Here is a 12306-nt window from a genome sequence, read left to right on the forward strand (position 1 = left end):
TTATCATCAATTCTCAGCAAAAGGAAGTGTCATATGTTCAGAAAGTAGATGGCCTGGTTCCCCTCCAGGCCTCTGCACTCTTTTGCATTCTCTTGAATGATAATAGAAATTCTCAGCCTTGAGTTTAGAAAAGATAGCTGGAGACAAAAGAGACTAGGGGTGGTGTCCTGTAAGGAGTGGAGAATTGGAGGGCAGGTGGGAGGCAGGCTCGCGGCCAGCTTCCAGCCTCCAGCCTCCAGCTTCCAGCAGGCTTTCAGGTCAGCACTGTTCTGTTCCTGCAGCACTTTCCAGTGGTGTGCTGATAAATGTTTAACAGTTGTCATTCAGGAGGCTGGCTGGGGAGATGCTGGAACACAGGCTGTGGTAGTTGTCCCGACTGCCTTCATTCAGCCTGGGGTCCAACCTGCCCATACTCAATGTTGGCTTCAGGGAAAAAACAGGGGGAAAACAGCCTGACTTGAAACAGTTGCTTAATTCCATGGTATAAACACTCCCACCATGCCAATTTCAAGTGCCCCACTGATATCAGGGAATGTGGAGGTGGGAAGAGGTGCTCAGTAGAACACCTTATACAGTGTTTCCTCCACTTGGGTAAAACAGGTGTAAATCACCTCAAGAGAATAGATAAGAGTAAAATAAAGGAAAATGCAGTCATCCCATGTTATCTTTGGGGGATGGGTTCCAGAACCCCCTGGGATACCCAGATCCACAGATGTTTAAGCCCCTTCTATAAAATGGTTTAGAATTGATATATAAATTCTGGAGGGGGAAGTACCTGAAATAGGTCTTGAAGAACATGTTGAAGTTACCTGGTAAAAAAGGAAGAACAATCATTTGAGCAGAGGGAACGTGGAGGTGGGAACACCAGACAAGGCCGTGGTCTGTGAGAAGCTCAGGGTGCAGCTGGAACATGGTGAAGGAAGTCTGCAGCAGGCCACCAGGCTGCTGAGGAGGGGTCAGTTCATACTGTGAAGGGGTGTGACAAGCATGCCTGAGGATAGACCAAAGCCATAATGTGAGGCAAGCAATGGACTGTGGAAGAGGTGTCAGGGCAGACTGTGAAGGGTCAGGCTATATGACCTACTGCCTCCAACCAGGCTCCACCTCCTGAAGTTCCTCTGCCTCCCAGTGGCACCACCAACTGGAGACCAAGCTTTGAACACTTGCGGGGGGACATTTAAAATGTATCCAAACCATGATAAGGTGTGAGTGAGGAAGATGTTGAGGAGAGTCAAAGCCATACTGTGAGAAGGGTGACTGAACTGTGGAAGAGGGTTATCCTGGAAGGCAGGTGACTCAACTGTGAGGGAGAGCAAGGAGGCTGCTGAGGAGTGCAGGGGGTCAGGTCCATCCTGTGACAGGGGCAGCAAGTCCATATGTGAGAATCTTTAACTCCTGTGGGAGAGCTTTAGCCCTTCCATGAGAGGGCAGGGTAAGATGTGACCAGAGAGAAGTTTTAGAAAAGATCACTGGGGGAAAGACCAGAGACCTGGCTCAGTGTTCCCGCCCCTACATCCACCGTGTAGTTACCTGCAGCTAGATGAATTTTCACTGTCCCGAAGGGCCCATAGCACCAATGGGTCCCCAAGTCCAGGCTTCAGGATAGTACCAACCTAGCAGCCTCAGAATCCCCATGAAGTTGCTAAAAATAAATTCTCAGGCTCTGCTCTGTAGAGTTTGACTAAGTGCATCAGGAGTAGGACTAAAGTTGGTTTTTGTGCTTTAAATATGATTCCCCATATGGTTTTGATGTTCAAATAGGACAGAGGTAAGACATGAGGAGCAGCTTGGAAAGCTGGGTACTGCTGCTCATGGCAAAGTAAAATCTAATTCAATACTCACCATGTTTCCACGAACAGACAGGCCTCTTTAGAAGAGAGTATGGGTTAATCATCTCTCCTTGGGTGGCTCAGATTTGGGGCACAGTTAGCCCAACAGTGTGGGGGAAACCTGGGATTGGAGATCCTGTGTCAGTCAGTAAAGTGGGATTTAAGCCCCGTCCACTTCCAGACCTCTGTTTTCCCTTCTGACTGGATGAGGCAGGAGGACTCACAGCCATCTGCCAGTCCTGGAGGCTGTTTTGTAACCCTTGTCCCTTGTGTTGCAGGCTATGAGTCCAGGGCCTGCAGTGACTCGGAGGAGTCCTCCGAAGTGGACTGTGTGCTGGAGCCTCTCTCGGACAGATGCCTGGTGAAGCTGAGCCCCTGCAGAATGTCTGTCAAAGAGGACCAGCTTCCTGGGAACAGCCCCACTCCCGAGCTGGCCAGGAGGGGTGCGAGCACTTGTGGGGCTGGCAGCACCACAGATAGTGCCGAGTCTGAAGCATCCGACTCAGCCAACACCGAGAGCCGCGGCTGCAGGACCAGTGGCTCCAGCGAGTCCATGGATGCCCTGGAAGAGGATGACTTAGATGCCTGTTCCTCCAGCAGGTCTGACTTCTTCCGCTTTGGCTCCTCAGGCTTCTCGGAAGATCTTGATTCTGACAGCCTAGAGGACAGGAACAGGATTGAGACCAGTGGCTTCCTCTGTCTCCTGGACCTGGCCCAGAGTGCCAGTGCTCAGTGCCAGAAGATGGAGTGTTCCCAACGGCTAGCTTCTGAGAACTGCAGCTGGGGGCCAGAATTGAGTGTGGGCAGGTTGGACCCCAGGCTGTATGAGGGCAGCCGGGACAACTACTACAGCCTGTGTTCCAGCGTCTCCCCAGCCAGCCACCTGAGTGACAGTTCAGAGAGCACAACTTCCAGGCAGGGGGTTATCCTGCCAGCCTGGAGCCAGCAGGGCTGGACTGAGCCCCAGCCCAGCTCCACACTGGAAGCCCTGCCCCTGCGCCCACCGCTGGCCTTTGAGGATGGCAGCTCGGATGAGGAGTACTATGATGCAGCTGATAAGCTCACACCCCCAGATGTGCTCTCAGGTGAGCCCCCTGCAGGTCTGCAGGCTCAGCAGGCAGCTCCTAAGGGCTGGGGCCAAGCTGAGAAGACAACACAGGAGTAAAATGGGGCCCTTGTCCACTTTCAAGAAGGTAGTCCTGGGTTCCCTGGACCAAATTACCAGCATCATGGCTTCCAGTCAGGACTGCAAGCAGAGATGGGAGGGACTCATTCCCCAGTGGGAAAGACTTCCAGGAAGAGGGGCTAGATGTGCTGGGCCCTGTGGATTGACAGAATTTACAAAAAAGAAAAGGGTTTGACAGAAATACCCAGCAGAGGAAGTAGCTGTGTCTTTGTTGACCCTGAGGTTACCTTAAATGAGGCCTTGAAGCAAGATGACTGTAATTGACAGGCTCTCAGTGGCACTCAAGGCCTTTTGGGGTCCAAGGGACCCTGACACCAGAAGGTAGGGGATCTGTTGACTACATTTCTGCCAGGTTCCTTGTATGTTTTTCCATAGAGAGTGTGCAGTATCCACACAGAATGGCTTCCAACTAGACCTGAGAGCCAGACATACATGCATATGTATATTCATTCATATTCTCTCTCTCTCTCTCTCTCTCTCTCTCTCTCTCTCTCTCTGTCTCTCCCCCCCCCCCCTCTCTCTCTCTCTCTCTCTCTCTCTCTCTCTCTCTGTCTCTCCCCCCCTCTCTCTCCCTCTCCCTCTCCCTCTCCCTCTCCCTCTCTCTCTCTCCCTCTCCCTCTCTCTTTCTCCCTCCCTCCCTCCCTCCCTCCCTCCCACACACACACACCATCACACTCACAGCACACAGGCCAGGTGACCTCCTAGGAGCTGGGAGTGCTGCAGCCCTCTTTTTTCTGCTCCAGTGCTCTCCTGCTGTTCCCTGATACACCTCTTCCTGCTCGCCAGCAGTTTCCATTGCTCTTGGAAGACAGGCCAGATCCTGAGTGGACACTGTGAAGCCCTCTGTGACATGACCTCTGCTTCTCTCACTCCTGAGCTCTCTCTGTACTCGTGACACAAAAATCTCTTTGCCATTTTTAAGAAGCACCAAGCTCATTCCTACCTCCAGGCTTTGTACCTGCTGCTGTCTGCCCTGATCTTCAGCTGCTGATGTCCATCCCTCCATCAGGTCTCACTGGAGGCCCACTCCCTCAAGAAATGGTTCCCAGATTTCCCAAACTAGAGCAGGTCTGCCCATCTTGGTCACATATTCTCTCACACTTGGGACTTTCCTTCCTGGCACTTAGCCCTGCCTGTAGAGGTATATTTACTTGTATGATTCTGTGTTGTTCTCCCACAAGACTGAGAGCTCCTTGAGCCTAGATACTGTGTGTTTTCACTCATCACTGTGTCTCTGGACAGAGCCTGAAAGTTGTTGCTAAATGGATGAATGAACTGGCTTCCTTCTAGTCTGAGTTCAGTTATTGACTCTGCCCCCAAAGAAAGGAATAGCTACAGCCAGACTGCTGTCCCTGAAGAGCCCAGACAACAGCCTTCCATGCCTCTACTTTGCTTCACTGGGCCAGCCATTGAGCTGGGGTTAGGGTAGGGGTGCTACAGAGACCGTTAGACAGGCCCTTTCACAGGAGTCTAGCCAGGGACTTAAGTTCCATTCTGGATGCTCTTTTTTTCACAGGGAGGGAGCCAGTGAGGTCCTGAACAGGATCCCAGAACTGTGACTCCTGCTCCTGGGTTCTGGTCTGGCCTTGACTTGCTGTGGGAGCCCTTCCTTCTCTGGGCCTCAGAAACTCCTTTGATCAGTGGCTACAGGTAGCCTAGGCAGCAACATATCTGGCCATCAGAATCACCCAAGGGGCCTTGTTTTAAAACTGTGGATTCCTTCCTTGGTTGAACTTTAGAGATTCCGATTTAAAGGTCTAGGGAATTGCCTGGGATTTGATAAGATTTTTAACGCTGTGCAACCAGGTTGGGAACAACTCATCTAAGTAGATGATTCCTCTGATTCTTAAGTGCAAATCTGTGATCCTGATTCCTTCTGGCTGATTCCCAAGACTTCTTCACAGCAGTGCTTTTTCCCTCTGAAAGAACCATCCCAGCTTCCTCAAAACCCCTCATGCCTGTGACTGAGGTTGGGGCCCTTGTTTGTCAAAAGAAAGTTCTTTTATACCTCTCACACATGAAATGACCATAATAACAAAAAGAGCAGCTTTTTCATGAATACCTATTAGACATAGGCCTTACACCAGGCAAGTTACAAAAACACATGGCTTCATCTAACCTGCATGGCAGCATTGACTGGTACCATTGGTACTGATTCAGGTTAACGTGAGCACCAAGAAAAAGTGTTAGAAGGAGGTAAGAGCTTGTGGATTTCCAGCAAGCCTGGGGAACTTGGCTCAGACAGGGACAACAACCAGCCCAGGAGTCTGAGTAGCAGAATTTCTCATCTGTGCTATCAGAAGATGATGGCTGGAAAGCATAGGCTTTACTTGCATTACTAGTTTTTAATCAATGTATTCAAGTTTGAAATCCTGGAGAATTTGAGTTAACTGGGCTATAAATCTGATCACTTGACTTGTGTGGGAGTAACTTCATTAATAATTCTAGGGGCGTAGGGCATAAATCAGTGGTACAGCACTTTCCTGGCATGCATGAAATCCTGGGTTTGATCTCTATCACTGCAAAAAAATAAAATAATCATGATAATAATTCTTTTTTAAAAAAATATAATTTTTAATTGTAGATGGACACAATACCTTTGTTTTATTTATTCATTTTTATGTGGTGCTTGAAGATCAAACCCAGTGCCTCCCATGGCAAGCAATCTACCAGAGCTACAAACAACCCCAGCCCTAATAATAGTAATTCTTCCAGATGACTGTAACTATTGGGAAGATGTCATCCCCTGAAAGGATATTCCCTTTCAGTGATTTGACCAAAAGACAATAAAACAGATCTTAGACCACCAAAAATCAAAGAATGTCTTTCACAATTATTGTTCCCATCTTTTGATGAGGAAATTGAGAAGATCAATATTTAACCTACCTAAGGATACACAGCCCAGTCAGGATTTGAATCCAGGCAGGCCCATGTCCTGAGCTCAAGTTCTATAAACCTTTCTTTTTCTCCTCTTTATGTATTTTTTTCTTTCTTGACTCCCAGGACCCAGAGCCATTTCTGCCATAGAACCCAGTGCCACAGGCTTGCAGAGTAAGGCCAGCACTTGCACTTGTGATGATGGCCTACACCCCAGGCCAGAAGGAATACAGCCAAGCAGAAGGGGAGGAGCGAAGAAGTATGCCAGGACCCTGAGGAAAAGAAGGTCCTTTCTGCAGACTGACTACACGTCTCAGGTCTCCTTCCCCCTGGTGCCATCGGCCTCCCTGGAGAGTGTGGATGACGTGTGCTACTATGATAGGGAGCCCTACCTGACTGTCAGTGCACCTTCCCCAACTATATCCTCCCTGCAGGATGTGCAAGGTGAACCAGGCCTCCTAGAGACCAAGGCCCTGGGGCTGCTGGCTCCCCTGAGGGAGACCAAGAGCAAAAACCCAGCCTCCAGGGTCATGGAAATGGAGCCCGAGACCATGGAAACCAAGTCAGTCATTGACTCTCGAGTGTGTTCTATTTCTGCCATTCGGTTCAGGATTGACCCCAATAATAAAGAGAATTCTGAGGTTGCCTCTTTGGCTGCCACTGTTGACAGTTCCTCAGAAAGCACTCCTCGTGGTTCCAACCCAGGTTCCTCTGGCCCAGAGACTGCTCAGTCTAGGCCTTTCCAAATTTTGTCTCCATTTCAAGACTCCAATAGCAGTGCCCCCAAAGAACTCATCCTAGAGCTTGGGAACAGCACCTTCCCCCTCTCCAGGGCAGACCCCAACCCAGACAGCCCAAGGCCACATAATGTCTCTCAAAGAGACTCACTGGAGCTGGGAGGCATCCCATTGGCAATGAGATTGGGGTCTTTTTTAACAAATCATATTCAAGAAACTACCACCCAATACACAGAGCTTTTGTTGTCTCCTGGAGATGGACCTAGAAGTGGTGAATGTGGAATGAATTCAAGAGAGATGGCCACATTCTCTACAAAAGAGGAGCAACTATTTTTGGAAAGTGACAGTGAAGTTACAAACAAATATGATACCAACTTATTTCAGGAGGAATCTGGGGAGAATGCAGGTGGCCTGAAAGGTGATATGTCAAATGTTGTTTCTCAGGCTCTTGACGTTAGTACTGCAGATGGTGAAACAATTACCTCCCTCTCCTTGGAAGCTTCTGGGACAGGCACTGAGCAGACCCCACTACATACTCCCAAAGACCCCCAAGGACAATGCAGAGAAGCCCAAAGCCAAGCCTTGCGGGCCCAAGAACAAAAACACTTGGCAGAGTTGGACTTAGACCCTGATTTTTTACTTGGGAAGCAGACTGTTCTATCAGCCTTCCCTCCAGAGGGGGTCAAGGCAGAGTCACTTAACCATGTCATGGAGGAAAGTACAGCCCTTAGAGACACTCCTCAGCAGGTCTGTTTTAATCCTTCCCTAACAAAGCCACAACCCTGCCAAGAGGAGTCCCACTATGAAGCATCAAACCATTATTCACTATCAGAAAGCAAAAACAGCAGTCCTAGTATTTGCCTTCCTACTGAGAAGTCTTTCCTTTGCTTTGCCCCAGAAAGCCATCCTGCAGTTTCTGTTGGTCTTGGGAAGGCCACATCTCTGGGTTTCGCAGGCATGAATGAGGAGGGAGTAGCCCCCAGGATTGGGATGGAACAGTGTAGCTGCCAGTTCTCCTATGCCACATGCTTTCGTGGCCCACAGCCTGACACAGAGGAAGAAGACAGGGGCCCTGAGGCACACCCCATGGCCCCACTCACCTCACCACCCTCTGCAGGAAGCAGGATGGCTCTGCCTTGGAGGCCTGCCCGGTCTCACAGCTGCAGCACAGCACCGCTGTCAAGGGAAAGCCACATCTGGCCTGAGTACTGTTCCAGGGCACTGAGACAGCTGAAAGCTGCCCCTACTAGTACCCCTGAGGGCTTCATCCAACTCATGGAAAACTTGCTGGAACTACAAGACATCCTAGAAGCTTCCTGGGGGGTTGGAAACAAACACCCACCAGAAAAGTGCACCTGGCACTTTTCAGAAAGCCGGAGCCGCCTCTGCATGGGCTCTCAGAAGCTCCTTTCGAGCTGTCAGCATGTGATCAGAATGGACCAGTCCCCTGAAGAGATGCAGGGTGCTGTGTGTGACACCTTCCAGCACCTGGTCCAGCTGGCTGGCTTGTGCTTCCAGTTCACGGACTGCAGCCGTTGCTCTGCCCGGCACAGGGAAGCAGCTGGGAACCTGAGGGACGTGGTGTACACCTACCACCAGTTCGTGGAGGCTGCAAAATTGACCTGTGAGAGAGGCTATCATGACCTGAGTGTGAAACTCTTGGCCCGTCAGTGCACAGCCCTCACGGCTGCTGTGTTCTGTTTGACCCAGAAGTTCAGGGCATCCACTGCCCTATGAGCAGGTCAATTGCCCAGGGGCCCCTTCACTTCCATGGACACTTCCCCAAGGACCCCCTTCCAGTCCCCCTGCCCCCATTCAAATGTTTACTATACAGAGTATTCAAATAAACTGCTGCTTAATCTTGACCTGAATCATACTGAGTGATAACAAGTATGAGTCAAAAGCACTCACTTTATATTAATTCAACAAACATTCACAGGATACTTATTTTGTGCCAGGCCTTGTATTAGTAGCTTGAGAATTACAAATAGGCAGGAATGAGGGAGAAATATGGAGGCGACTATAAAACATAGTCATACATTCTCATGTCACACTGGTTTTGACAACAAACTTCGCATATGGGGTGATATTGGATGGATTACCTTCCCAGGTTTTCAACCCACCCAAGGAGGCCTGGTGTTCTTGGCTGTCTCACTGTAGCAACATAGGTTGCCACTAGGTGGCAGTAAGTTCCTTAGTTGTACAGCCAACCACAGGCAGGTGTATTCTGCACTTGATCTGAAATTGCATCCCTGAATCTTGAATCTATTTCATATATATATATATATATTTTAGTTAGACACAATATCTTTATTTATTTATTTTTATGTGGTGCTGAGGATTGAATCCAGGGCCTCGCACATGCTAGACGAGAGCTCTATCGCTGAGCCACAACCCCAGCCCCCCCATTTCCATTTTTAAATATATAAAAGGCAAATTCTAAAGCTCCAGTTAGATGTGCTTTTTAAATAATAATATTAGGTCAAAAGAAATACATTCAGTACCTTTCTAACTAATCCCGGCTGAACCAGTTAATCTTAGTAAACGGCAGTGGACCTTGGACAAGCTATTTAACCTCTCAGTGTTTTGATTTTCCCCTCTGTAATTGGAGATGCTGACACTTTCCACATTATGGAACATTGATCTAGGAAATAGATTCTCAATCAATGTTAGTAATAACTTTCAACATTTATGAATGGCTCTCCTAGTCTGAAACCATTCCCTACATTTTATTCTTAGACTCCTGGGAGACATTTAAGACTCCTTTGAGAAATGTTTTGCCCTCCAGGCCATAAGTGGTTCAGTGGCTCACCTTGGGCTAATAAAGGTGACTAAAGGGGTGCCATTGTCCTTCTGGTACTCCTGACCAGTTGGGCTCAGAGCTTCCCCTCTGTCAACTCCCTGGTTCCTCCCCTTCACCTAGCAAAAGCAAGATCAGGGATGAGTATGTTAGATCATGTTTCTCAGCTTTCTACAGTCAGCAGAAAAGCAATACTTGGAAGAAGAGAGAAAGAGATCTCTCTCCTGAACGGTTATCAGTTACTTGTTAACGAGTAACTACCTGTTCAGTACTTGCACCAAGAAAAGATTTATTTTCTTAGAGGGCTATTTCTTTCCACATAATATTTTGAATACAATTTAGATGAGGCTCTTGAACACAAATTCGAAGTAATTTAATGGTAAAGAAAATAGGAACAATAGGGCATTAATTTTTTTTAGACATAAGATGTTAAATAGGTCTTGAAACTTTCTCCATTAGAAGGATATGAAGAGTCAACTAACTTATTTATGTGAACAGAGCCTACGTGTTCATGAGTTTAGGGAAGGCACTTAGAACTTCTCTCAACCAGGGCTTGGATCCTGGCTGTGGCCTGTGGTGTTATAGGCACTTCTCTGGGCCTCAGTTTCCCCATATGACAAAAGGAAATAATATTAGTTTCCACTTAATTAGAACAGATGCCTTGTTTAGATAGCTTGAATACCTTTTTTATTAAATTATTTATTCTGGGCTGGGGATGTGGCTCAACTGGTAGCGCGCTCGCCTGGAGTGCGTGCGGCCCGGGTTCGATCCTCAGCACCACATACCAACAAAGATGTTGTGTCCGCCGAGAACTAAAAAATAAATATTAAAAATAAAATTCTCTTCTCTCTCTCAAAAAAAAAGATTGGTGTTCCTTTTAAAAAAAATTATTTATTCTAATTTGTTACACACGATGGCAGAATGCAATTCATTTCATATTACACATATAGAGCACAATTTTTCAAGTCACTGAGTATATACAGTGTGTTTTCACACCATTCTTGTCTTCATACATGTACTTAGGGTTATAATATCTAACTCATTCCGTTTAGATAGCCTGAAAACATTTTTTAACATGACCAATATCCCAGGGATTGTTATATACTATATATTCAGCATTTTTGTGAGAATAGACATGGAGGCCAAGGAGGATTGAAGCCTCCAGCGAGGCACTCAGGAAGTGTGTGCTTTCTTCTTTCTCTTTCTCCTATTCTTTCAAATCCTTCACCTTTCTTGGGTAGTAATTGTATGAAGATGGTCTTTTTTCTGGACAGTTCCCTGAGAAGGACTAAGTCCCAAAAGTGGTGGGAACTTTTCGCTGCTTGTTGAGAAGGTAATGCAGGAGAAGTCTCAAAGAAAGTCGGCCCTTTCTTTGAGACATATGAGATAGGCAGGATGAAGCTACCTACCCTACAGTGCAAGAGTCATTTGTTTAATGACTAAGAAATTGCTGGACATGAATACCCCTCCTTTCTTTTCCCAACCACTATTGTATCAACTGATTTTTGTCTCTTTCAACAAACACTTATGGAACACCCACGCCAGGTGATGCCTGATGCCAGACTATGGATGTAAGTAATTGGGTGAGAATCCTATTTTCAAGAGCTCCTGTTGGAGGTTACATGGCATATAGAGAAAGAGACCGAAAACATAAGGCACAATGTACTCAAGGTTGCCAAAGAGAGGAGATAAAGTGCTGTGAGAAGTCATTTTGGGGGTGAGAAGCAGAGCAGCAATCAGAGAAGACTTCCTGTAGGAGGTGGCATTCATTAGAACTAATATGTCAGGAAGTATTTATTGAGTATCTACTATGTGTCAGGTCCCGGATTTGGTAGTTAGGATGTGGATCTATCAAGAAAGGACAAAAGTAATTTATTCTGTCAAAAATATTTACTATGCAGTGGCATTAAGAATACAAATGTGAGCATGTCAGACATGTTCAAAAAACGTATAGTTAGAAGGAATAAAAGGAAAAAAAAATAAATTACTGGGCTGGGGTTGTGGCTCAGAGGGAGAGCACTCACCTAGTGTGTGTGAGGCACTGGGTTCCATCCTCAGCCCCACATAAAAATAAAATAAAGATATTGTGTCCGCCTATAACTTAAAAAATAAATATTAAAAAAAATAAATAAATTACTGACTGAAAAGTGATTTTTAAAAACAAAGAAGGTGTCAAGACAGGGATAGGAAGAGCTTGTCTTACCTGGTGTAGATGGGAAAGGCCCTTCTGACTGGAAATATTTGAGCTGAGACCTAAATAAAAGCCAGCCATGGCTGGGGATGTGGCTCAGCGGTAGCGCGCTCGCCTGGCATGCGTGCGGCCCGGGTTCCATCCTCAGCACCACATACCAACAAAGATGTTGTGTCCGCCGAGAACTAAAAAATAAATATTAAAAAAAAATTCTCTCTCTCTCTCTCTCTCTCTCTCTCTCTCTCCTCTCTCACTCTCTCTTAAAACAAACAAACAAACAAAAAAAAAAGCCAGCCATGGAAAATGTGAGAGGAAAGGGAACAGTATGTGCAAAGGCCCTTGGTGTTTTTCAGGCATTTCAAGACGAGTGAGTGGAACTGGAGGGAAGAAGACAGAGAGGATATGAGAGTGGGGGGGGGCAGGCAGGAACCTATTAGTTCAAGGCCTTAGAAAGACAGTTGGATTTTACATGTGAGTACATTGGGAAGCCACTGGGGGATCTGGAGCAGGGGATGCATAATCATCAGCAAACAGATGTAGTGGGGATGGGAAAGCAGTGACACCAGCCAGAATGTCTTTGCTTTCCATGGGAGATTAGCCATGAGAGCTCATTCAGTGACAAAGGGACACAAGAGCTTGGTGGTGGTGATGACGGGTCTGTTCAATATGGCTGAGTCTGAGGTATA

The 12306-nt window shown here is 47.1% G+C and overlaps 1 protein-coding gene across 2 annotated transcripts in view; it reads left to right on the forward strand.

Annotated features, from left to right (window-relative positions):
* Nucleotides 1-8366, forward strand: part of Frmpd1 (FERM and PDZ domain containing 1) — a 49122-nt gene extending 40756 nt beyond the window's left edge. Inside the window, exons 14-15 of one of the 2 annotated variants that reach the window (XM_026379899.2) lie at nt 2108-2929; nt 6019-8366. In XM_026379899.2, the coding sequence (XP_026235684.2) occupies nt 2108-2929; nt 6019-8366 (3170 nt within the window). The remainder of the gene's footprint in view (nt 1-2107; nt 2930-6018) is intronic. The other variant, XM_026379909.2, reaches the window with a different exon arrangement.
* The last annotated feature ends 3940 nt before the right edge of the window (nt 8367-12306 follow it).

Source organism: Urocitellus parryii, chromosome 4 (genome assembly GCF_045843805.1).
Source record: "Urocitellus parryii isolate mUroPar1 chromosome 4, mUroPar1.hap1, whole genome shotgun sequence".
Classification (NCBI taxonomy): domain Eukaryota; kingdom Metazoa; phylum Chordata; class Mammalia; order Rodentia; family Sciuridae; genus Urocitellus; species Urocitellus parryii.